This window comes from Rattus rattus, chromosome 1 (genome assembly GCF_011064425.1).
Source record: "Rattus rattus isolate New Zealand chromosome 1, Rrattus_CSIRO_v1, whole genome shotgun sequence".
In the NCBI taxonomy this organism is placed as follows: domain Eukaryota; kingdom Metazoa; phylum Chordata; class Mammalia; order Rodentia; family Muridae; genus Rattus; species Rattus rattus.
In genome coordinates, this window is record NC_046154.1 from 92,010,279 (window position 1) to 92,036,443 (window position 26,165).

Consider the following 26,165-nt stretch of genomic DNA (forward strand, 5'->3'; position numbering starts at 1 on the left):
CTGGCTATTTACTAGCTAGCTATCTTGTATGATGGTTTAGGGGCTTACTTGCCTTTCTCTGGTTGGTCTGGCTGTGTGTATGTATGTGTCTATGTTTGTGTTTCTCTCAGTGTGTATGTATGTGTTATTTGTGTTGTGTGTATATGTATGTGTTGTGTGTCTGTGTGTCTGTGTATGCATGTGGGGTGTGTGTATGTATGTGGTGTGTGTGTGTTTTGTGTGTGTGTGTGTGTGTGTGTACTTTTTTCCTGGGACAGGATTTTTCAGTGTAGCCACAGTTGGATCAAACTCCTAATTCTCCTGCTGGGTGCTAGATTACAAGTGTGTGTTGTATTCCCACCCTCCCTGTCACCCCTGTAGATTCTCTCACTAACCTGTGCTGAGTTAATTGCTGGAAAATGTTTGGGAGACATGAGCTGAAGCTTGAGTGTGAGGGAAGTGGGGAAGTTTAAACTGAGGAGCAGAAGGGTGTTGGTGAGTGGGTGGGGTGCCTGGCCCCAGGGATTCATGAGGTTGGTAATGGGTGTGGAAAGGCCAAACCAGTCAGTCCTGTTCTCAACCTTTCTGTGGCTTTCCTCTGAGTCTGGGAGCGGCTGTGGGACTTGTTGGCTCAGGCCTGGCTGGGTTCAGGGAGGCCAGGAGAAGGACAGAAGCAGTGGATCATGGTGGAGGAAGGATGGATAGAGCTGGGCAAAGCCCACTGTGTGAAATGTTTCATCGGTGTGCTTCCCACTGTCTTCATGAGAGAGAGAGAGGTGGCCTGGTGGACATGAGGAAGGAGAGGTGGAGAGAGCGGCTTTAGAGTGATGGAAAGTTGCTGAAGGTGCAGAGTGGGAGGAGACTTAAAGAAGGACGTCCGCTGTGCCTTGTCTTCCGCCCCTGGGAACTTGACCCTGTGCACATTCATGTTCTTCTGGTCAAACCTAAGATGAGCTCCCTGGCGTCTACTGCTCTTGCTAACAAGCTGTCTGTTGGATTTACAGAACAGTGTACAGGTCTGGGGCGTACCTCAGTGTGGTTGAGTGCTTGCCTAGCATTTGGAAGGTCCTCAGTTCCCTCCCCAACAGCACCAAAGAATAAAAAAAAAAAAAAAAAATCAAAAGTTCACAGCCTGCCGGAGAAGGTGTCAGCGGTGAGGCAGGCAGTGTGAGAGAAGAACAGAATGGCTGAAGTAGGTGACTGCTGGACGTAAGCTTTAGCATGGGCTCCAAAGCTGCTTAGCTGTAGACTCAGAGTTGGGGTTGGGACTTAATATGGATTAGTTTGGGTCCGGAGGACAGGTGTGGGGTCCACTGTGGATGAATCTCGGTCAGACAAGAAAGTGAGTGGGAGATAGCCAAAAGAAACCAAGGCTCCTGGAAACATTTTACACAAGGAAAAGCATAGGGGTTCCAAATGGCCAGAGTAAGCTGTGGGCACAGGCTTCAGAGTGCCTATAATGACCTCTTGACTTGGGAGACAGTGACTTCTGTCTTGGATGTGTCTAAAACAGAAGCTACAGCCAGGGGGAAGACCACAGTAACACACTGGACCCAGGAGGGCTCTCGCTCTTGTTTTTCGGTCATGGATGATAGGAGAGAATATGATATTTCTTGGGTTTGGGATTCTAGCTCTAGCATTTGATGTAGTTTCTTAGAAACAGTAAAGTTTGCTGTAGTAGTCTATTCTTGATTCTAGATATTTCTCCTGAGTTTTGGACTCTATTGGGCACCCCGCTTGGTTACTTAATATATTTCCATGTCTCCATAAGTTTGGGGAAGAGAATCTCAAGGGAGTTGTACAGCAAGTTTGTCAGGCTCGTCTGGTCCTCCTGGCATGGATGGAGTTAGGTGAGGACAGCTGTTAGGTTCGACAAATTCCTTTGCATCCTTGATGTGAGCAGGTCTCTTCATCTTCCAGGCAGGCTCTCTCAGGTGTGTTAAAGGCGCTGCTGTGCCGGGTGGTTTTTGTCAACTTGACACAAATCTAGACATATCTGGGAAGAGGGAATCTTGAGAAAATGCTTCCATAAGACTGGCCTGTAGGCAAGTCCGTTGGGCATTTCCTTGATTAATGATTGACGTGTGAGGGCCCCACCCACTGTGGGCGGTGCCGTGCCTGAGCAGGTAGTCCTGAATGATGTGAGAAAATAGAAGCAAGCCACAAGGAGCAAGTCAGTAAGCAACATTCCTCCATGACTTCTGCCTCAGTTCCTGCCTTGTGTTCCTGTCCTGACTTCCCTGGATGATGATATGATGAACCTTTTCTGAGTTGCTTTTGGTCATGATGTGTTGTCATAGCAACAGACATCCTTACTAAGACAGCTGGTATATTAAAGAGCAAGAGTGGGTCTCTGGGGCCAGGGTATAGACTTCTTCATGCAGGAAAAAACCAAGAGGGCTGAGAAGCCCTGAGGATGGGCTTCAGCTTCCCAGTCAGGCTGTGCTAGAAGAGAGGGGGAAGCCCTGGAACAAATGCATAGAGCTTGTGTATATATAACTTAGATATTACGGTTTGCAGAATCTACCAGCCCATGGCTAGGTAGGCGTCTGTTCCCGCAAAGGTTGTGGTTTGGATTTCTGCATCAAGCAGTCATCCACTGCTCTTCCCATTAGTATGATTGGTTGTCGACCGGCTAACCGTCGGGGCTGGCTCCCGTTAATAGAAGTCGAGAGATTGTTACGGTGTCGAATGGGCACATTCTGATCGCTTTCCACATACTAACTCACTTACTCTGTAATAATCACAGAAACCAGGAGATGGGTTTGGTATCCCCTTCATTATACAGACTTAGAGGAATCAGATGTGTAAAGATTATCAAGGTTAACCCAGCTAGCGTAAAGCTAGTGAACTCTACCCCCACCCCAGTTCATAACCACAGCTTTTCTAGAAATAATAGTATATACCAACATGGATATATTTGTGTGATCTGTCTCTTAATTTAATAATGCTTTAGAATACACTCAGCATTTGCATTTCTCAGCTCTTCCTCCTCTTATTCTTTTCCTCCTCCCCCTTCCCCTCCTCTTCCTCCTTCTCTTTTGATACTTGGTTTTCTGTAGCACAGGCTGGTTTTGAACTCCAGATCCTCCTGCCTCCCTCTCCCGGGTGCTGGGGCTGCAGCACGAGCACCTGAAGATCGAGTACAGGGTTTCATGCATGCTAGGTAAGTACTCGATCAATTGAGCTGCCTGATATGGGTGCTGAGAAGCAAACACCCCCCCACACCCCCCTCCCCTGTCCTTCGAAGAGCAGAAAATGTCCTTAATCGCTTCTCCAACCCTTGATTTCTCTCTCTTTCCAGTTCCCTTCACGTTGTAAGGGTAACATAGTATCAATATGGCAAAGTCTGAAGGAAGCTCGTCTTAGAATAGCAGCATCAGAAACTGCCAAAGGAGCTGGCCTTGTTTTCCAATGCTGTGTGTTAGTTAAAGCGTTAATCTACTAGGATGATTAAATGTATTTGGAGGATACTTTCCTCTGCTCTGCAGTTTGCCCATTACCTCTCTGATCTGGAGTCATTCTGACTGGTTTTTTTTTTTTTTTTTTTTTTTTTTAAAGCAAACTGCATCGTGCATCAGCACTCATGAGGAGATTTGGGCCATTACTCCTTATAAAAATGTTCACGCTGAGGCTGGAGGTGGGGCTCAGTGGTGTAGCATGTGGCTAGCTTGCAGGAGGCCTGGTTTCCATCCCAAACAGCATCAGAAAGACAAAGCAAGAATTGCGCCTGCATGAGACATGACTCTCCAGCTACCCAGGGGCTCTTTGTTTCTCCTTCTCTGCAAAGCGATTGCTATGTATTGGTCTCTTTTCCATCTGAAATATCGAGAACATCCTGTGTCTGCTGTCATCGTCTATTTTGAGATTTGTACTTTAGGAGCTGGGGAGAGGGGATACCTGGGGCTCAGCGGCCAGCCAGCCTAGCCTACTTGTTGAGATTCAAGGCAGTGAGAGATCCTGTACCAAAACCAAAACCAAATAAAATAAAACATGCAGACAAGGCCTGAGGAATGATACTGGGGTTGTCCTCCAGCGTTCACATATAGACGTACACACACACACACACACACACACACACACACACACACACACACACCCTCACACACAAATATAAAAAGATTTATATCTTCTAATTCTTCATTTAATTTTGTTTTGAGTTGTAAGGGGATTGGAAATACTTGAAACCCTCAGTGTTGACCCAGAAATCTTTCTTTTGTTTTTAAAAAGTATCTTTTTAAATTCTTAAAACTCTATCTTCTTTCTTGCTTCCAAATTTCTTTTGTTAAAAGTCCAGGTCTCTTCTATGATTGCCTGATTTTTTTTTTTACTTTTTAAAAATACGAAAACATACCAAACTCACATTTTCCGCAATGAGTTTTTATACCCGTCACCAAGAGGCTATTTGGTATCTTTGTCCAGAGAATGCTTTAGGAGAGTGCTGTGTAAGTGGGTTTCTTTTGAGGAAGCTACATATATAGGTTTTGCTTTTAAGTTTTATTCCATTATTCCATGAGAGTCAGATAATATGCCTCCTAACATTTTTATTTTTTATTTTTGCATTTTTTGTGGTCATGAGATATTTATAGATATTCCACGGTTAATTTGTACCAGTGATATGTGTTTGTTTCTATGTTATCTTTGATTTTATTTGTACTTATATTTTGGCATTTTTTTTAAATATATATATAACCTCATGTAGCCCAAGCTGGCTTCGAATATGTTGTCTTTTGTTAGTAAATGAAAAACAAAAGCAAGAAACATGATTCAGAGTATTTAGGAGTCTCCCTCCCGGTTTCTGTTGGTCTCCTGCCTGGTGCAGCCTGAGGGTTAGGCTGCGTTATCTGGCTGCAGATGAGACCAAGAGCTGGATGAAATTCTATGCTGGGATGTTCTCTGTACGAGGAGGCTACTCCTGAAATTACAGAGACACGGGCATGAAACTCAATATTCTGCACAGCCTTGAGTAGAAACTCTTGCTTGATCTTAGGTCACAATACCACCATTTTGGTAAATTTAGTTATTTCAAGAGTTTTAGTCTCAAATGTTTCTGTTGTTTATCTAGGAAATGGGGTCTGGTCATCCTGTCGGGAGGGACTTGGTGCTTATCTCCCTGACATCTTAAACACACTTTTTCCATAAAGGGAAAGAAGGGAGTAGGCAGATGTGTTTCTCTCTCCCGCATTTGCTTTTAGAGCTGGAGCAGGTCATGCTCTGGATTTATGTTATATGAGTGTTTTACCTAAGTGTACATCTATGCACCAAGTGTGTATGGTGCTCATGGAGGCTGGGAGAGGGCGTTGGGTCCCTCGAGACTGGAGTCACAGATGGTTGTGAACCACCATATGAGTGGTAGGAATCGCGAACATGGGTCCTGTGGGGAAGCAGTCCATGAAAATACTGTGCGGTAAAAACACATTTGTTTTCACTAAAATCCTCATCCTTGGCTTGCGTGGTTCATTGTAGTCTCAAGATGGTTAACCATAGAGTGACATGATTGTTATGGGAGTGTAGATGCTTTGTGGGAGATTAGACACCTTTTCTCGGAAGTGGGGAAGAGTTTAGAAAGAATGAGACATTCTGGCTAACTCTTGAAAATAAGAGTGGGTGGCAGACTGGTAGAGAAGCAGGCATGGGTACTCCGGGTCACCATGGTGAGGAGGAGGAGGAGGAGGATAGCAGCCCGTCTGTTAGGAAAGCGTGGTTGTCCCTTTGCCTGGACGGTACCATGCAGTCAGTTTGGGAACATAAAGCCGGGGGAGCGTGTGAGAGACAAACACTGAAGGGTGCTGAGTAACAGAGGAGTCTGCATTGTACTCTGTGGACAGTGAACCGTTATTGAAAGTCCTATGGGTGAGATTTGAACCTGACCTGGTTTGTTTGGAATTGAAGTTTAGGTTCTCTGTGACATGCATGTTGACTAAACATTTCTCGCCTTTAACTTCCTGTTTCTGAAACGTATGATTTCTGACTCAGACGTCTGTGCCACTTGCCATGAACACGCCACGTGCCAGCAGAAGGAGGGGAAGAGGATCTGTATTTGCAACTATGGGTTTTGGGGCAACGGGAGGACTCGCTGCGTTGGTAAGTTTCCCTAGGGGTTAATGAATAAAAACCAAAGGTTTTCCAGTTTTAGAGTCAGCGTCCATGTAAAGCAAACATTGTTATTTTGTTACATGTTTTTCTTGGTGGTTTTTTTTTTTGCCAATTACAACAAAATCTCGGCCTTTTGTTTAGATACAACCTTTTTTCCTGGTGTTTCTAAGGAAGGACCTCTCAGATTAGATGTTGATGACCTGAATTCTCTGGAAACTCCTTGACCTACGCAGTCTGTTTTATGTCCTGAGTTTAACTTAACAACAAAAGCAAATATTACATTTCTTCCTTGGGATGACTTCAAGGAAGACTTTTAAGATAATTTGAAGGTTGTTTAGACTAGATGCAGCTGACATTGTTTGTTTATTTCTCCTCATGATATCTATGGGGGAACAATCAGCACAGTTCGGAGAAAGTGTCACAGTCATAACAATTTAACTGTGATAAATGTAACAGTTACTTCTCAGTTTTCTCCTTGCTATAGGCTGTAAAAGTTTAGCCTTGTAGCTGTGGATAGACAGTGTCTATATCCACCCTCGTTATCATGCCTTCATGTTGATTTTCGTGTGAGTATGTGTGTGTTGCATGTATCTTATGAACACACATGTGGGTGGGAGGAGGGGCATGTGTAGAGGCCAGAGGAAGATGTTGGGTGTTCTTTCTCACTGTTTGCCTGGACACAGGGTCTCCCATTGAACCCGGAGACTGCTACACCTGGCTCTGCTCTGTTCTTTGTTTTCCCTCCTCCCCCTCCTCCCTCCCCCTTCCCTCCTCCTTTCCCTTCCTTCCTTCCTTCTTTCCTTCCTTCCTTCCTTCCTTCCTTCCTTCCTTCCTTCCTTCCTTCCTTCTTCCTTCCTCCTGTCCCTCCTTTTTTTTTGTCCGAATAGGGTTTCCCTAGATAGCCCTGGCTGTCCTGGACCTTACTATGTAGAGCAGTTTTGGCCTCAAACTCAGACCCAACTGTCTCTGCCTCCTGAGTTTGAGGATTAAAGGTATGAGCCACCAGGCCCAGCCGTGTCTGGTTTTTTATCTGGCTGCTGGCGGGGTCTTTGGACTTAGGAGCGCATGCCTGTGTGTAGCAGATGCTTTTACCTGCTAAACCATCCCCCCCCCCCCCGTGCTTTGTCCTGGTGTACCTTTCCTTGTTTCCAATACTTAAAGAAAAATAACAATCCAATCTTGCATTCAAAGAGTTATAAAGGTTGGGCGAGCCACATTCCATTGCAGAAATAAAAGCTGTCCCTGTGACCCACCTTTGTCCATTCCATATGCTGGACTTGCTTTGACCAGCCTCACTCCAGAGGGTTGTTCCTATTAGAAGCATGGCTGCTGTGTGGTCAGAGTCCTCTCCTACTTTTTCCCCAACAGTACCTGATCCTTTGCTAGCGATGAAAGCTGGCATTGAGGAGCCAGGCAGGTGTTCCTCTAAGGCAACGGTTCTCAATCTGTGGGGTTTGACCCCTTTGGAGATCGACCGACCCTTTCACAGGAGTCACCTAAGACCGTTGAAAAGCACAGCTATTTACACTATGAGTCACAACAGTAGAAAATTACAGTTATGAAGTAGCAGTGAAAATAATTTTAGAGTTGGGGGTCACCACAGCATGATGAACTGTGCTAGACAGTTGCAGCGTTAGGAAGGCTGAGGGCCACTGCTCTGAGGAATTCCTCCTCTCCTGGTTGGTAACTGTGCTCTCTGTTGCCCTTAATCGTCTAAGCAGTAGACGCTTCTCTTAAGGGAGGAGAGGGCTTCAGAACATTGTGCAACCGTTCCCACTGGTCACTGCCTAGTCTAGCGCTTGGACTGCTGTGTGTATGATGCAGGTTACCGGTGAGGTCACACATGTGCCAAAGGCCCCACAGAATGGCATTATGCCAAATGACTGAATTCTAGAACTTTTTGTAAATGTAAATATCCCACTTGAAACCTTCGGGGAGACACTAAATGTCTCCAGATGACACCAAATATACCTCTGTGTGTGTTTGGGGGTGGTGGTACTTGTTGGGTTTTGTTTTGTTTTTGAGACACGGTTTCTCTGTGTAGTCCAGGCTGACCTGGAACTCACTATGTAGAGCAGGCTGGCCTTGACTTCATGAAGATCTGCTTGCCTCTGCCTCCTGAGTGCTGACATTAAAGGCATTAAAAGCGTGCATGACCATGACCCACAACAGGTATATTTTATGGCTGCTTTCAAGGTCCACAAGCATGAATGAGTTGTAAAGAGAATGTTTTCCAGCCCCTTCCAGAAGTCAGAGATGGAGGTTTAACTTCATTTCAACCTTCTGTCACTGTCTTTAATTAACGGCACTCAAGGCAGACTTCAGTCATCCATGTTCCAGCTGTTCTACCCTAGAATGTGTGACCACCATTGTCACACAGGTCGCTGACAATGCGAGCGTTTCCTGCCTCTGTATGAACCCTGCGCTGAGGCTTCACTGCTAGTTCCTTTGTTAACAATTCTAATATTTTAGTTAAATAATTGGATATAAAATTCATCTCAGGGTCAGGAAAGATGGTTCAGCGGCTGAGAGCATGTGTTGCTTTTGTGGAGGACCTGAGTTGTTTCGCAGCAGCTTTATCAGATGGTTCGAAAGCACTTGTAATTTTAGTTCCAGGGGATCGGATGCCTCTGGCCTCCCAAGGGCACCTTCACTTACTGACACGAAGCTAGCCAACACAGCATGTTAATATTAATTCTCCGATACTGGAAAGACCAAGAAAATGGCTGAATTGGAAAATGAGATTATTCTAGGCTCGTTTCCCCTGGCTTATAAAATTTATGTGCATGCATGATGCATGTTTGTGTATGTGCACACTTAAGACAGCATCCCGTGTTGCTTACAACTGTGTACTCCAGGCATACTCTCCTGTCTCCATCTCCTATCTCTCCGTAGGAACACTGGATTGCAGGTCCATGCCACCATATCCAGATTTATGTAGGTTGTGGGGATTTAGAATCATCTTACCCACCAAGACATCTCCCCGGTCTCTACATTTTTAAATTTTATTTTTATTACATTTTTTAAAATCTGTGTGCATGCACACATGTGTGTCAGGGTGTCACACTTGGAGGTCTTGAAGGCCAGAGGAAAACTCTTGGGAGTTGGTTCTCTCCCTCCCCATTTAAATGCTAGGGATAGAACTGACGTTTCCAAACCTCTGGCAAGCACCTTTACTCCATGAACCACCTAGCTGACCCCCCAATATTTTCTTTTAAAGGTGTTATTACTCTCATGGGACTGAACCTAGAGCCTTGTGGATACCAGGCCTAGCAGCTACCCATAGACTTACAGCTCCAACCCTTTATGAGTTTTTTCCTTAAATGTGAAAGAAATTAAAAAATAACCTACTGCCCTTTATGAAGTGAGATGGATTCTGAGAATGGGAGGTGGCGCTCCTCTTGTGGTTTCGTATAGACCAGGTACATGATTATGACTCCAGATCCTTCTGGCCTGGAAGCAGAGTGGTGGGAAAAGAGGCTGGAGAAACAATTAGATCAGCAAACTGTTGTCCCAGGTAGAGGCCCCCAGGCCACAGTGAGGGAGGACTCTGGGTAAGAACACGAGGTGCGGATGGAAAGCTTTCCTGTGAGTTGTTTCCGTATATCCATCTGCAGACAAAGATGAATGCCAGTTTGGAGCCACCGTGATCTGTGGGAACCACACGTCCTGCCACAACACGCCTGGAGGGTTCTACTGCGTTTGCCACACAGGCTATCGGGCCACAAACAACAAGAAGATGTTCATTCCCAACGATGGCACTTTCTGTGCAGGTACCAAACGGGCTGCAGTGACAGCCACTTGGTGACGGTTACTCCAGGGGATGGGTGGAGGGTGGAATCATGGTGGAGAGCCTTGAGCTTGAACACAGGCTGAGTACTATTAGCTAATATTAGAGAATTAACGCTAGTCGTATGAGCTGGCCAGCCTTATGCCAACTTGACACGAGTTAGAGTCATTCGAGAAGATGGAAACTCACCTGAGAAAAATGCCTCCATAGGATTGGCCTACAGGCAAACTTGTCAGGCATTTTTTCTAATTAATGAGTGATGTGGGAGGGCCCAGCACACTGTGGGTGTGGCCACCCCGGGCAGGTGGTCCTGGATGACATTAGAAAGCAGGCCGAGCAAGCCATGAGGAGAAAGCCAGTAAGAAGCGTTCTTCCGTGGCTTCTGCTCCAGGTTCCTGCCCTGACTTCTCTCAGGGACAGAGTGTGACCTAAGGGCTAGTAGATGAAAATAACCCTTCTCCTTTCCATGATGTTTGTGGTCCTGGTGTTTTATCATAGCAACAGAAACTCTAAGCTGTATGGTTAGATGGGATAATGTTACTGCGGTTCCTAGAACGCTGTTATTTTGAGAAATGCATGCTGAATTGTAGGGGGCACTATTATGAAGTGTTTTGTGTTATGATTTCTGTGAGGTATCTTAAATGACAAAATGTGAACAGCGATCAAATAGTTTATGATGTTGGAGGGTAGACACCTGGTAATTTATTGCGCCTTTTTTCTAGCTTTATGTGTTTAAACATTTAAAATGTTATGCGTTTTTATAAGTATGTGTGCTTGTGTGTGAATGAGTGTGTGTGTTTGTGTGTGTGTAAGAGAGAGAGAAAGAGAGAGAGAGAGAGAGAGAGAGAGAGAGAGAGAGAGAGAGAGAGAGAGAGAGAGAGAATGGGTCTGTTCACCACAGTGTGCTTGGTGTCAGACACTTTCAGGAGTTCTGTTCTTTCACTGCAGGTCCTGGGTGTTTTCCTCTAGGTTCCGCCCAACAGTTACCTAGCAACAGCCAGGTATGAACCTGGCTCACTATATAAGGACTGTTTGGCTTCTCTCTCCCTCTCCCTCCTCCCCCCTCCACTCCCCTCTTCCTTTTCTCCCCCCTCCACTTATTCTCCCCTCTTCCCTTGTGTTCCTAGTCAGCCTCTTTTCCTTTTCCTCTTTCTTTCCTTTCTCTTTTTGTCCTTCGTCCCTCTCCTCTCTGTGCCTCTACCCCATTCCCCAGGACGCCTTCCTTTCCTCCCAAATAAACTCCCTTTTATATTAGGACTGTCCCATGGTTTGACTGCTCAAGGGGATACCTTGTGTGAGGATTGAACTCGGTCACTGCACTTGAGAGGCAGGCACCCTTCCTCACTGAGCCATCTTGCTGGCTCTTTTTACAGTGAACAAAGAGGCTGGCACTCTCTGGAGACAGTGTGCCAGCTACATGTTCCTGTAACTAAGCACAAACACCCACTAAGTTCCCAGGGCTTCTGTGCCTCATTGGAGGTCCAAGCTGTGTCGTGCTGGGGGTTTGCCACCACAGGAATGTGACTTTGGTCACCACAGTAACTTTGTTGGTGCGATTCCTGGACCTATGTTGGTTGAACGGAAGACATGAGCTAAGCCTTCCTGATGTTCAGAGACTCTAGGTGGGCTCGGTTTCTAGGTAGCACGTCCTGATGATACAGCTCTTTGGCTCGCTCAGATCCCTGAACAGTCACAAAGGTTCTGAGAGGCTTGGCACAGACTCTGTGCCTGCTTGAAAGCTTTGTGGCATTTCATGGTTTCCAGGGAAGAAAGGAAAGCAGAGTGTGTTTACTTTTTCTGTGGCTTGAAACCGCAGCTTCTGACCTCTGCCATTCTAGCTGACCTGGGCAAGACTAAATTCCTGGAAGGATACATTCATACAGTCAGCTTGTTCCTAGCAAGAATGAATGTATTCTCTCAGAGAACACATTGTATCCAGTGTCCTATTGTCTTTGCATCAAGTTACTGGCTGTGTGCTTTTAAAACTGACCTTGCCTTATTAAATTAGGCATATTAGTGAGAAAGAAATCCTTTAATTGTTTTGTTTGCTTTTGAGACAGGGTTTCTCTGTGTAGCTCTGACTGTCCTGGATCTCACTCTGTAGACCAGGCTGCCCTCAAATTCAGAGATCTGCCTGCTTCTGTTTCCTTGTAGAGACAGTGCTGGGATTAAAGGTTAGTGCCGCTGTGCCTGGCGAGATGCTAATTTTAAGAACTGTGTATGGTGAGGACCTATTATCTAGCTCATTTAGATACATTTCTCATGTTTTTCTTCTCTGCCCAGGCAGTGCCAGTGGGAGGTGACAGAGGTGACAGGCCTACAATTCCTCTATCCTGTGTTAGTGAAAGGTCAGCAAAGGTGTTTGTTACCTGGATCCCAGGGCAACTCTTACTTTTAAAGTAAGGAGGGACCTGGGGATATTCTAAGAGACATGATACCTGGAATTGCTCTTTAAAATGGTGTCGGTGTTGTTCCAAGGAGTGCATTTAACTTTTAAAGGAAGAGTGGCAAGGCGCTCATGCCTTTAGCCTCAGAACTTGAGGGGTAGAGGCAGGTAGATCTGTGTTCAGGCCACCAGAGCTACACAGCAAGTTCACAGTCAGGCAGAGGCACACTGCACAGTGAGTCCGTGTCTCAAAAAGAAAAACACAAACAAAACAAAACAAAACAACAACAACCAAAACCACCCAAAAGATAGGAAGGAAGAGTGGAGCTGGGGCTGGGGCTGGGTGGTAGGTCTTACCTAGTGCAAGCACTGAACCAGCAGAAGTTAGAAAGGGGGGAGTGGGGAGGGGGAGGGGAGGGGCCAAAGAGCAGGAAGGGAGAGAAGAAAATGTTTTCTTCAAGGGTCACATAGGTGTCAGCCAAACAAGAGCCACCTTGCCTGGAACAAAATACTGCACAGGCCCTGCTGAATTTATTTGATTTCTTGCAATCATTTAGTGACTTTCCAGGTAGAGAGAGAGAGAGAGAGAGAGAGAGAGAGAGGGAGGAGGGAGGGAGGGAGGGAGGAGGAGAGAGAGAGAGAGAGAGAGAGAGAGAGAGAGAGAGAGAGAGAGAGAATTCACATGTTTTGCCAGTTTCCCCTCCCTGTGAAATGTTTAATCTAGTGCCTTTAACTCTGGGAAGAGTCACGCTGCTGTTGCCAGCAGTCACAACCCCTCAGGAAACCCTATACTCAGTAGCCAGTCATCCCTGACTTCTCATTTCGAGGTCACTAGCGGCCCTTTGTAAAAGCCGATGGGTGATTTTTTTGTCTTGCTGGTGCTGAGAAGCCCAATACTTCAGAAGCAGTTGCCAGAGAGACAGGAGTGCATGCTAGTTGGGGTGTGGTTCAAGTGCTTGCTCGGAACCTCAGTCCTCAAAGCCTGATCTCTGCACTCTGAGGAATCTTCTTCCAAGAAACTGTTGTTAAGTCTGTCTGAAAGTTAAGTCAGGCTCTAGAGCTGGTAAGAGATAGACCTCCAGCAACGGAGGAGGACTGAGCTGCAATGGTTCCAGTGCGGGCTGATTCCAGCCAATTCTGAAGAACCAGAAAATGTTGTCCAGAGATGCCCCTTCAACGAGTGACTCTCACAAGTCACAGATGTGTGAATAAAAAAAAGGAAGAAAGAAGAAAAAGAGAAGGAAGGGATATGACTGCTTCTGGGTATGGTGGAAGAGGAGGCTTACTGTAGATAAAGGGGAGAGAATAGTTAGAGGCAGGGCCAGGGACATCTGGGAGAGTCCAGAGTGACCATGAACAGTCTGAGCTGTGCCATGTGGAGAGATCCGACCTGGATGGATCCTATAGGGAAGAGCAGCCCAGCCTCCTGAGCTGGAGAGTTCAGGGTAGAGGGTGGGTATGTCAGCCGGGAGGACTGAAGGATGCTGTAAGAACCTGGAGGCCAGGGCTGCTTTGATATGTTGTATAGGCACCTCAGCCATTTGGCTCGGGTTTGAAACCTAACGGAGGGTGATCTGAGAGTCGGCGGAGAGAGCTGAGACCCAGGTGGGGTAAGCTTGGGGACTGTCATTTCCCTACCCAAGGGCTTCTGAGCAGGCATGGGTCTCCTAGGGTCTGTTGAAAACTTCAGGGTGACTTCCTTATGCCTTTCAAGTCCCCAAGTCTTGCATACTATCCTGATTGGCAATGGCAACCTTGTCACGGGAAGTTCCTGCATCAATAGACCATTGTGCTCTTGCTTCAGGAGAAATGGAACCCCCTCAGCCCTGACTGAGAACAGAGAAGAACATGGGTGTTTCTGCTGCTCAGCAGCTCTGCTCCCAAAGCTTGTATCCCTCTTGTCTGCCTCACACCTTCATGCTGCAAGTCTGCCTCACACCTTCATGCTGCAAGTCTGCCTCACACCTTCATGCTGCAAGTCTGCCTCACACCTTCATGCCTAGACATTGGTTCTTACCCACTTCCCAGCCCAGGTTTATTAACCTTTGCCTAGGGCAGGAGCCTCTTTCGAAGAAAGGCACTGTTCCCAAGCCTCTTCGCTCTTGCTGTCTGGTGCCTGAGCCTGCCCTGGCTTCTGACTCAAATGTGCAATCCCAGGAAGACGGCCTGTCCTCTGTGGGGAGCCACCCACTTGGCTCGCTTCTTCTGCCTTAGGGTTTCCCCCAGGAATTTCCCAAGTGGAATTGCAAAATAGTAGATTCACTGTGGAAAAAAGTAAGTATGATATTTCCTTAAAAAATTAATAATGAAATGACTACATGGTTCTCTGGTTCAACTTCTGGGCATTTGCCCCCAAACAATTGAAAATGGCATCTTTAAGAAGATATTTTTGTATTCCCCCGTTCACAGCGACATTGCTCGTGGTAGCTAAGGAGCGTCACTGAGGAGACCTCACCCACAGAGGAAATATAAAGGCAGTGCCTCTCAGAAAGTGTTGTTCGGCTGTGAAAGGGGAGGAGGGGCCGTGGTGGGGCACACGCTTCGCACGAGCGGTGGTCTAGATTCAATCTTTTTCTTTCTTTCTCCGCCTCTCCCTTTCCCCCTCCTCCCGCCCACATGGGATAGTTGTGGATGAGCTTTGAGGACACGATGTTGAGGGAACATTCCTCTGAGGTACAAAGTCGTCAGATTTGTAGAGACAGGGAATACAGCGGTGTTTTCAAGGGCACGGGAAGAAGGGGACATGAGGAGGAGAAGGGGAGTAAAATCTAATGGACATATAGCTTTACTTTTACAAAACAAAAAAGAGTCCTAAAAATGGCTACCTGAGACTGCGGCACGACCCTGTGAAATTTCCCAACGCACTGCACTGCACTCTTAAAAATTCTTAAAATGGTAATTTTTTTCATTATTTTATCCTCATTAAAATGTTATATATTCACTCTGACGTGCTCAGCTGCAGTGCCCAAGTGCAGTGCGAATTATCAACAAAAACATAGTATAGACCATGAAATGCAAAGTCTTGGAAGACGCAGAATCTTTTCCACCGGAGAAAGGCATTCTAGTAAGCTTGATCCGATCACTCAGCCAAGATTCCAGAATGCACTAGAAAAGGATCGTTTCAAAGCATGATAAGGCTGCGAGCGATTAAAAATCAAGATCATGGGACTAGAAAGATGGCTTGGAGATGAGAGCACTTGTTGCTTTTCCAGAGGACTTGAGTTCAGGTCCCAGCACCCACAGTCGATGGCTCACAGCTACCAGTAAGTTTAGCACCAGGGGATCCAGAATCCTCTTCTGGCCTTCAAGGGCACCTGCACTCATGTGCACACGCAGAGACACGCATACATACGAATAAAAGCAAAGCTTGTACAAGTCAGTACCCTGCAGTACCAGTTGTATGTGATAGCTTACATCGGAGATTCAGGTCAGTAAGTTACCTCTTCAGGTTCGTAAGATAGGGAACTATTGATTAAGAGTGCACACCGGATGACAGCCCTGACTTTCAGGCAGGTGCTTGGCTGCACCAAAGGCTTAACCATTGCCCGCTTTAGTTACCTCGAAATGGGCTACTGTGGAAATCAAATGAGGTGCATATGGTATTTAATAAGTCATGAAGTGCCTAGGACAGCACTTGACATGTGGAAGATGGCATGCAGCAACCACTGTTATTAGCACAATGACAGTTATGGCCAGTAGGTTATTGAGTGACTGCACACAAAGCTAGCTAATCACGGCTGTGGTGACTCCTACAGTCGCTCGGCATCCAGAAGGCCCATGTCTTTCCCATACCCCGGATACTTACCCACGTTTGGAAGTCCAGCGAGAAGTCCTGCATTTATTCTCTCTCGATGTTTTAAAGCTGTCGGTAGAGCAGGTGGGATGGCTGTCTCCACTGCTGTGCTCTGGGGGAGTGGCCGCCGGGGCCACTTTGCCGTATTCTTACATGTCGGCAGGCCTTTATGCCTGATCTCTCTGCTTTCCTGTCAGGGCAATTCTGCCCGTCTCTCCTCTGTTCTTCTTGTCTGGGAATCCTAAAAGTCCCACCTTTTTCCTCCTGCCCAGCCATTGGCCATTGGCTCTTTACTGATCATCAAAACCAACTAAGGACAGGGACCTCAGTGTCTGGACATGCAGATTCCCGTGATTTGGGGAGCCAAATTAAGACAAAGCATTAGAATCCCCAACAAAAGGGGGCTTTCATGTATTAGAAACTCCATCCTGACAAGTGGCTTTAGTTTAGTTCTCCGAGTGGCTTCTCCCTCCACATGGTAGTTCACCTTAGGGCTTTTCGGCCTCTGTAAGCACAGTAGCCTAGATTCTCTTCTGGCTCGGCCACAGCATTTCAAAGGAAAGAAAGAGGAAACTGCCAGGCTTCTTACAGACCAGGTCAGCAGGCTCTGCACTCCCTCTGCTCCATTCTGTCCGTCAAAGCAAGTCTCAGGACGTGTCTAGAAAATTCTGTTCTTTTAAAAATATTTAATTTAATTATGTGATATATATATATATATATGCCATGTGCGTGCAGATACCTCTAGAGTCCAGGAGAGGCTGCTGAATTCCCTGGAGCTGGAACTTAAGGCAGTTGTGAGTGGCCCAGTATGGGTGCTGGGAAGCCAGCTCAAGGTCTCAAGAGTGACAAGGACGCTCCTAACACTGAGCTGCACCTCCAGCTCCACCCGCCCTTCTTCTGAACTACATTCTAACTCTGAAAAATAGAGCGCAGGAAAGAGAGGGGAGGCTCTGTGAGTTTTTCTTCATTACCCCCAGCCCCTTGCACCCGCCACACTGTCCTCTGCTCATAGGCTGGGAATCCATGCTTGTCTGGTCCTAGATTTCTTTTTCAAGTCTTCATTCACTTGTTTTATACCTGGAACTTCAGTTTAGAACTTTTATTTGGTTGATTATTTTTTGCTGCTTTGATGGTAAAATTCAGGGCCTGGCGAGTAAACATTTATTTATTTATTTATTTATTTATTTATTTATTTATTTATAATTTTTGAGACAGGATCTTACTATGTGTACCCTGGGCTGGCCTGAAACTCATTACGTAGACCAGGTTGGCCTCAAATGCACACAGATTCACCTGCCTCTGCCTCCTGAGTCCTGGGTTTAAAGGTGGGTAACACTGTGTTTGGGTTCTTTGATTCACTTAGTTCTCTCTGTCTCTCTGTCTCTCTGTCTCTGTCTCTTTGTGTGTATGTGTATATGTGTGTGTGTATGTGTATGTATGTGTGTCTGTGTGTATGCGCGTGCGTGTGTGTGTGTGCCTGCTTGTGTGTGTTTGTATGTGTATGTATGCTTTGAGTGTGTGTGCTTGTATGTGTTTGTATGTGTATATATGTTTTGAGTGTGTGTGTTTGTGTGTGCTTTGTGTGTGTGTTTTGATTGTGTGTGTGTGTTTGGTAGTGCTGCACATTTTACCCAGATCCTTATGTAAAAGCTCTACCACTGGACGGCATTCCCCAACCCTACAGTTGGTTTTGTTTGAGACGGAGTCTCATTTCACAGTGCAGGCTAGCCTAAAACTCCTGCCTCACACATGCTGACTTACAAGTGTATACCAGCATGCCTGGCTTTGTGGTCCAATATTATAGCAATGTTTACATTTTAAAATTATTTATTTTATCTATGTGTTGACACTTTGGCTGCGTGTATATGTATGAGTCACCGTGAGCCTGGAGCCCCTGGACACCAGAAGACAGTGTTGGATCCCCTGGACTGGAGTTAGTTATGGTAGACCACCGCGTGGGAGCGGGGACTCCAACACAGCTCCTCTAGCAGCATAGCCAGAGCTCTTAACTGTGAGCCATCTCTTCCTCTCTAGCCTTTGAATGGTGTGTGTGTGTGCGTGTATGTGTATGTGTGTGTGTATGTGTGTGTATGTGTGTGTATATGTATGTGTGTACGTGTGTGTGTGTGTGTATATGTGTGTGTATGTGTGTGTATGTGTGTGTGTGTATGTGTGTGTGTATGTATGTGTGTGTGTATGTGTGTATGTATGTGTGTGTATGTGTGTGTGTATGTGTGTATGTGTGTGTGTATGTGTGTGTGTATGTGTGTGTGTGTGTATGTGTGTGTGTATGTATGTGTATGTATGTGTGTGTGTGTGTGTGTGTGTGTGTGTGCGCGCTGGGCATTGAAACAAGGAGTCCCATTTTGTTGTGGGTCAGGGAATTAGGAGTGTTTTTTGTTTTTGATCTCAGAACACACTGGCAAGTATTTATTGAACATATCCTCTGCTCTCAGTGTTTTTGGTATGAAGAATTTCTATGGAAAACCTGTAAGGAGAAAAGTAAAATTACAATACAGTCACAAGCAAGTGCATGCATTTACTTGGGTTGGCAGACAGCGTGAAACCAGGCCACCACAATGTCCTTTTCTCTGTTCTTCTCCCTTCCTTTTACATTTTGGGATGGGTCTCAAGACGTCGATGAGTGTGAAGATTCTGGCCTGTGCAGACGTGGAGGTCGGTGTATCAATACTCCTGGGAGCTTTGAATGCTACTGCATGGAAGGGTATGTGGCAAAGAACGGGTCTGAGCCTTTCCACCCACTCGCGGATGCCACATCGTGCACAGGTAGGTGTCTGCCCGGGAAGGAGTGCCTGGAGGCGAGATTTGGTGGGCATTATCTTCTCATGCTCTGACGTTCACAGGCCCGCACTGGAGGTGTGAGTCTGCATTACCTCCACATGTTTTTGTGAAGTAAAATAAAAGACCCGATCAAGATAGATGAAGTTGTGTTTTAAAAAAGCTAAGCAAGCCGGGCAGTGGTGGTGCATGCCTTAATTTGAGGCCAGCCTGGTCTACAGATTGAATTCCAGGACATCTGGGGTTACACAGTGAAACTGTGTGTGTGTGTGTGTGAACACTAAACATGAGGGGTTAGATATTTTGGTATTAAGTGTTGCCTGTTAGGTCTGGTAAGTACCCAGCATCTGCAGACCGACTCTGGAAGTTAAGAAAGTGCATCTCATTTAAAGTAGTTTGCAGTCAGATTTGCAGTTTGCGGTCCAGATTTCACTGGACAAGGCATCTCTTTAGTGAGCATGAGTCAGAGCTGATGGCTAAATCCTGTTTTGTGCGTGTGTAGAGGCTGTTGTGTGTGGAGTGACAGAAGCACGACAAAGGCAACATTGGGGATGTGCTCAGAGACATCGGGGAAATGACTCTAATACAGGGCCTGGGGTGTGAGGCCCGGGGTGTGGCTGCAGAGAGTGGCGGGTTCTGAGAACTTGCATTTATAAAGTAAAGAATGTGACATGGTGTCCTGTTCAGAAATAGACTGTGGCATCCCTCCCGAAGTTCCTGGGGCCTACATCGTGGGAAGCTACAGCTCCACACTGGGTGGCCAGGCCCATTACAGCTGCAAAGAAGGGTTTCTCAGCGTCTCGGGAGATAGAGTTTCACGATGCACAGCCCTGGGCGCGTGGGAACCTCCAGAGTTACTCTGCCAAGGTGGGTTTTTAAAAGCCTCAACTTTCTGCTTATAGTGTCCCCAGGCTGCTTTTTTTGGTTTCCCTTTGGGATAGTAAATGCATTCAGTAAATCCAATATGTCGGATTTGTTTCTGGCAGGGTTTTGTTTCTCCAGTGTTTTTCAGTGTCTGTATCTTAGTGTCTGCAAACAACGACCCCATCTTCTGTTCCGCATTTATAAAATTTTCCTATTACAGGGTCTGGGCTAGTGTTTCCAGAATGAAAACCTGAGCAATGGTGTTAACATTGAATTTTTTTTTTTAAATCTTATTTCTGACTTGTATGGAAATGATTTTGACATTCTGACAGGAATTTAGCTTTTTTTAAAAAATGTAAATTTATCTATATTTATTTATGTGTGTATGTGTATGTATGCGTGTGTGTGTGTGTGTGTGTGTGTGCTATGTGTGTGTAGAGGTCAGAGGACACCTTGATGGAGTCAGTTTTCTTCTTCCCTCATGTGAGGCCCAGGGATCCAGCTGAGGTCACCAGGCTTGGCAGTGAGTGCCCTTTACCCCCGTGTGCTCTTTAACCCCTGAGCCATACCACTGGCTGTGATCTCAGCCCTTTGATGTGTGGATACCGACCTATTTAAGTGTTGCAGGTAGCACCGTGTGCCACGTACATTCTAAGCAAGTCCCCTGAAACTGACCCACTTCGTCTTTAGACAAACCCTGCCTGTAGACACTCCAGTGAGAAGGCTGCAGTCTTCCAGGCATCCACGTTAAATTGTTTAAGGTTGCACACTCAGGGACAGAACTGGAATTAGAAGCCGGAGGTGCCCGTCTGAGGCTGGGTTTTCAGTCACTCTGCTGTTTGCTTTCTTGTTTACTATCAAGGTTATTTTGTACTTTTTAATTTCGCCTCTCAAGTGATTTCCAGTTCAGCAGTTTCCAGGTTTCCTAATAATCTTAAGGACATGTCCATCCATGTTTGTTACTAATTTCTTTTTTAAATCAAACACTACTTATTTTTTTTTTCTTTTTTTCGGAGCTGGGGACAGAACCCAGGGCCTTGCGCTCTACCACTGAGCTAAATCCCCAACCCCCAAACACTACTTATTTATCATTCCTTTTAAGCATGCTAAGTAACTGTGTGTGTTTTGACATTAAGGTGACACTGTCCATTTTCTTTTAGTCACTAATATGAGTTTCACTAATAAAGCTCCGGATAATGATCAATGTCATTAGGATGAGTTATTTTTGAGTCTTTGTCTTCTTATTATTGTAATCAGCATTGTATTTGCTAAATACTACTTAGAATTCTTCACGGATACCCAGAGGGATGCCATTTTGTTATATTTAGTATCAATGGTATTCTGAATTTTAAAATATCAAAGCATTTTTCCCTTGCTCTGTAGGATTTTTAAAGATTTGGGAGATTTCATTTGGAAAACCATCTGGATGTGACACTTTTGGGCATATTTTAGCCCTTGAAGTATTTTTAAAATCCTGATTTTTTAAGGATCATCTTTATGGGTAACAACTCTGGGTAATCTTTCCTCATACTTTCTAGATTGAAGGGACTTTCGGCATATATTTAAAAAGTAACCATATCAGTTAATATCGACGGACAATTGACAGACTCTAGAATCATCAAGGAGATAAGATTCTGATTGTATCTGTGAGGGATTTTCCTAGGCTAAGTGACCCACCTTAACTCTGAGGAGAATCATTCCACAGTCTGGGCTCTTGGGCTAAAGGAGAGAACTAACATTCACTGCTCCTTCCTTCCTGGCTGTGGATACAGCATGACCAGCTGCCCCCACCACCTCCACCCCCACTCCCGCCTTGCCTTCTACTGTTCTACTGGGATGGACTGTATCCCTTCACACCAGAAGACAAACCCAACCCTCTCTCTTCTTAAGTTGTTTTCCTCAGGTGTTTATCACAACAATAAGAAAAGTGTCTGATACAGCAATAGTGAAAGAAGAAAATCTTAATTTTCATTGAATTTGTGGCATGGCTAAGTTAATCTTGATGCTGTTTTGACTTACTGGGGTTTCAAACATGTTCAGATACGTTTTTGTCATTCTCAGAGTTAAGGGACTGGGCAATGGTGACACATGCCTTTAATCCCAGTCTTGAAAAACAAACAAACAAAAGGTTATAAGGGTATATGTTAGTTATTAGATTATCTTTCAGTGGATCAGTTCCCTGTCTTCATCCACCCCTGACATCTATTTTATTCTCCCTCTGAGAGAAATTCACCCATTCTCCCTTGGGCCCTCCTGGTTATTTGACTTCTTTGGGTCTATGGATTGTAGCGTGGGCATCAATTTTTATGACTAATACCCACCTATTAGTGAGTACATATTGTACCACGTCCTTTGGGGTCTGGGTTCCCTCCCTCAGGATGATATTTTCTAGTTCCATCCATTTGCCTGCAAAATTCATGATGCCCTTGTTTTTAATAGCTGAGTAGTATTCCTGTATGTAAATGAACCACGTTTTCTGTATCCATTCTTCAACTGAGGGACATCTAGGTTGTTTCCAGCTTCCAGCTATGACAGATAAGGCTGCTGTGAATATAGTGGAACGCATCTTTTGTGTATATGTCCAGGAGTGGTTTAGCTGAGTCTTGAGGGAGAACCAGTCCCTGTTTTCTGAGAAACTGCCAAATTGGTTTCCAGAGTGGTCGTACCAGTTTGCACTCCCACCAGCAATGGAGGAGTGTTCCCCTTGCTCCACATCCTCACCAGCATGTGCTAGCCCTTGAGTTTTTTATTTTAGCCATGCAGATGGGTGTTTAAAAAAAAAGAACAGGTAAATTGAGGCTGGACAGATGGCTCAGCAGTTAAGTGCCTGAACTGCTCTTGTGGAGGGCCCAAATTCAGTTCCCAATATCAACGTCGAGCGACTCAGAATAGCCTGCCACTCTGTCTCCAGGGAATCCCACACTACTGTCCCTCATGGGTACTTGTACAAACACACTTCCATACACATAATTAAAAATAATAATACAATAGATATTTTTTAAAAGAATGGGAGGTGATCTGAATAAATGTTTCTCAAAAGAGTACATGCTGCTGTATGGGTGAGACGTTCACTAATACTAATCATGAGGGCATGCAAATCCATTGCTATAATCCTGCCATCCTAGCCCCTCCTGTAAAAGACAAAATATTCCAAATGCAGGGAGGGTGAGGAAGATGGGGAGCTCTTGGCAGGAATCTCAATTGGTGTGGCCACTATAGGAACACTAAGGAGGTTCCTCGAAAATGAAAAATAGAACTACCATATGGGCTACTTGTCCCACTATTGGGCACACACCCAAAGCAAATGCAGTCAGCAAATCAAAACGACACCTGCACACGCATTCCTAATACAGCCACACTCCCACAAGTAGTCAAGACATGATACTGGTGCTCATCAGCAAATGAACAGACAAAGAACGTGTAGTTCAAATATACAGTGGACTATCGCAGTCATAAGAGAGGCCAATGCTGCCATTTGTTCCAACATGAGTAGAGCTGGAGGAAGTTGTTAGTGAAATGAGCCAGGCACAGAAAGTCAAGCTCTGTGTGATCTCACTTATATGCTGGATCTGAGAAGTTGATCTCAGGTCAGTGAAAGGGCTCAGCAGGTGAAGGACCTACTGCCAAGCCAGACAACCTGAGTTTGACCCCAAGATCCACAAGGTGGAAGGAGAGAACCTACTCCTGCAAGTAGCCCTTCCATGTGGTGTCATCATACACACACACACACACACACACACACACACACACACACACAAATACCACATACACACACACATGCATACACACACATACACACACAAATACCACATACACACACACACGCATACACACACAAATACACAATGCACACACACATGCACACACACAAACACATACGCACGCAAATACACACGTGCACACACGCATACAAACATACACAAATACACACATGCACACACACAAACACATACACACACACGCATACACACACATATACACCCACAAATACACATGCACACACACATGCATACACACACAAACACATACACACACAAATGCACACATGCACACACACATACAAACATATACAAATACACACACGCACACACACACACACACACCAAACAAACAAACACAATAAAAGCCTTGGCATAAAACACCTTAATATTAAGCAGGGCATGGGGGTGCACACCTTTAAACCCAGCAGAGGAAGGAGGATCTCTTGAGTTTGAGGCCAGCCCAGTCAACATAGAGAGATCCAGGATAGCCAGGGCTATGTAGAAAGACCTTGTCTCAAAGTAAGCAAAAAAAAAAAAAAACAAACAAATAAAAAATCTTAAGATGAAAACAACTTAAAGTTTATCTCCTAGAAGTAGAATGCAAAGCACTGGTCACAGGATCAGGAAGTGAACTACAAGTTTCACGGGAACCATCCACCCCGTTCATTGAAACGGGATCTCTCACTGTTGCTTTTTTTTGCTCAAAACTTTTGTTTCTTTAAAAAAAAAAATATATATATATATATATATATGTGTGTGTGTGTGTGTGTGTAGTATTTAATGTTATTCTTTGAGGCCCTCATGCAATACATTAACCATATTCACCTCTCAACTCCTTTTCCTAACTCTTCCTAGACCCTTTCCCTTTCTCCTGTTGTTATGCCCAAGTCTACCCGAAGACCATTGAGGAACCATTTCCAATACAGACACATAAGGGTCTTTATTACAACACAGTTGCAGCAGGCCAGAAGTGAGAGCTTGGAGTCTAGGGGTGCAGGGTATTACTGTGGTTACTTACAGCAAGCTTGGGAAATTTCTGTATGTGTCAGCAAGTTAATATTGTAAAAACTGCATTTCTGGCTTAATCTGCAGGAACTGAAGATGGTGGTGGGGGGGAGCCACCTGACAAACAGGACGGCTAAGTTATCTCTTCTCTGACAAACACCTGACAAACACCTGACAAACACCTGACAAACAGGATGGCCAAGTTATCTCTTCTCTGCAGGATGTCTTAGGATATCCATGTGCACCTTGACCCTGCTATTGGGATGTTTGCTCAAATGGATTTTGTGGTTTTCTTCCTGGAGTTGGAGTTTAGCCCCTGGTCTCACACAAAATGGAGTTTCAAAAAAACAAAACAAAACAACAACAACAACCAAAAAAACCCCAAAAAAACCAAAACAGAGTAGATTTGGCTTTACACCATTCCCTTTCTGATCTCGTGTTCTCTTTCTAATCATATGCCACTCAGCTCACCTTGTGTTTCTCATGGACGTGGGTGTGGGTCATTCTCTGGAGAATAGTCAACATACAGGGGACCAGACCCTTAGAGAAAACGGATTCTTCCCTCCTGAGAAGCCGTCAGCTGTCCACAGCTTCTCGGGGCCAGAGCATCAGGAACCTCTCCCTGCTCAATGCTAGAATGTCGACTGGCTTGATCTCATGTCGGTCTTGTGCAGGCAGCCACAGCTCTGTTATTTGGGGTCCAGTGGTCCTGACACGTCCAGAAGGCATTGGACAGCTCCAGTTTTCCTTCTCCTTGTCTCCGTTTCTGCTGTGGCTCCTGAGCCTTGGGATGGGGTATGCGGAATGCGTGGTGATTTACCTCCTTCCAAGTCAGCACAAGGCCCCGGCTTCTCACTGCCACCTTCTCTCCCTTGAAGCATTGGCCTTTCTTATATACCTTCCGCCTTCGCTGGGCTCCCGAATCCGGGCCATGCCAGATGACACTGTATTTTTAGCCGTGTTCTGAAGCTACAGGAGTTGGGAGTCCCACCAATCATACCCGGGAGCTGTAAAGCTGGCTGCTATGGTGCAGGGCGCTTGTGAGGGGGACAGCTGTGTGACAGGCAGTGGCTTTGGGGATAGATGAGAGGATTCCTTTAGCAGAGTAGGAATAGTTGTTGGGCAGTGTTTGTCTTCTCCTAGTCACTGTATCCCCTGGAGTGGGGCCCGATAGGGAGACTGCCATTCCTTTGGATTTGAAGCAGTAATAGTAAGCAAGGCCTCAGAGCTTCCAATGGCAGATGCTCCTGTGGTCCCCTTCCAACTTAGGTGACTGTCGAAATGCCTGACACACATTTCCATTAACACAGTGGAAAAGACAGAATGGCCTGCCTGAACTTCACATACTTTTTTCTTTTAAATTTTTCAGAGAAGATGTAAGCTGTCCAGGGCAGGTTAAAAGAACTTTTATTTTATTTTTTTAAATTTAAGCGAGTGATGAACAGAGAGGAGGGAATTGCTTTGACTGGGTGTCCTAGTTAGGGTCTCTATTGCTGGGAGGAAAGGATTTATTTGGCTTCTGCTTCCACACTTCTGTTCATCACTGATCAGGACAGGAACTCAAGCAAGGCAGGCACCTGGAGGCAGGAGCTGACGCAGAGGCCACGGAGGGGTGCTGCCTGCCGGCTTGCTGCTCATGGCTTGCACAGCTTGCTTCTTTATAGACACCAGGACCACCAGCCTAGGGATGGA

At 45.5% G+C, this 26,165-nt stretch overlaps 1 protein-coding gene across 1 annotated transcript in view; it reads left to right on the forward strand.

The window, feature by feature from the left end:
- Positions 1-26,165, forward strand: part of Susd1 (sushi domain containing 1) — a 114,348-nt gene that overhangs the window by 3,609 nt on the left and 84,574 nt on the right. The window contains exons 2-5 of the mRNA XM_032903523.1: positions 5,956-6,063; positions 9,693-9,848; positions 18,679-18,831; positions 19,531-19,710. Coding sequence (XP_032759414.1) covers positions 5,956-6,063; positions 9,693-9,848; positions 18,679-18,831; positions 19,531-19,710 — 597 coding nt within the window. The remainder of the gene's footprint in view (positions 1-5,955; positions 6,064-9,692; positions 9,849-18,678; positions 18,832-19,530; positions 19,711-26,165) is intronic.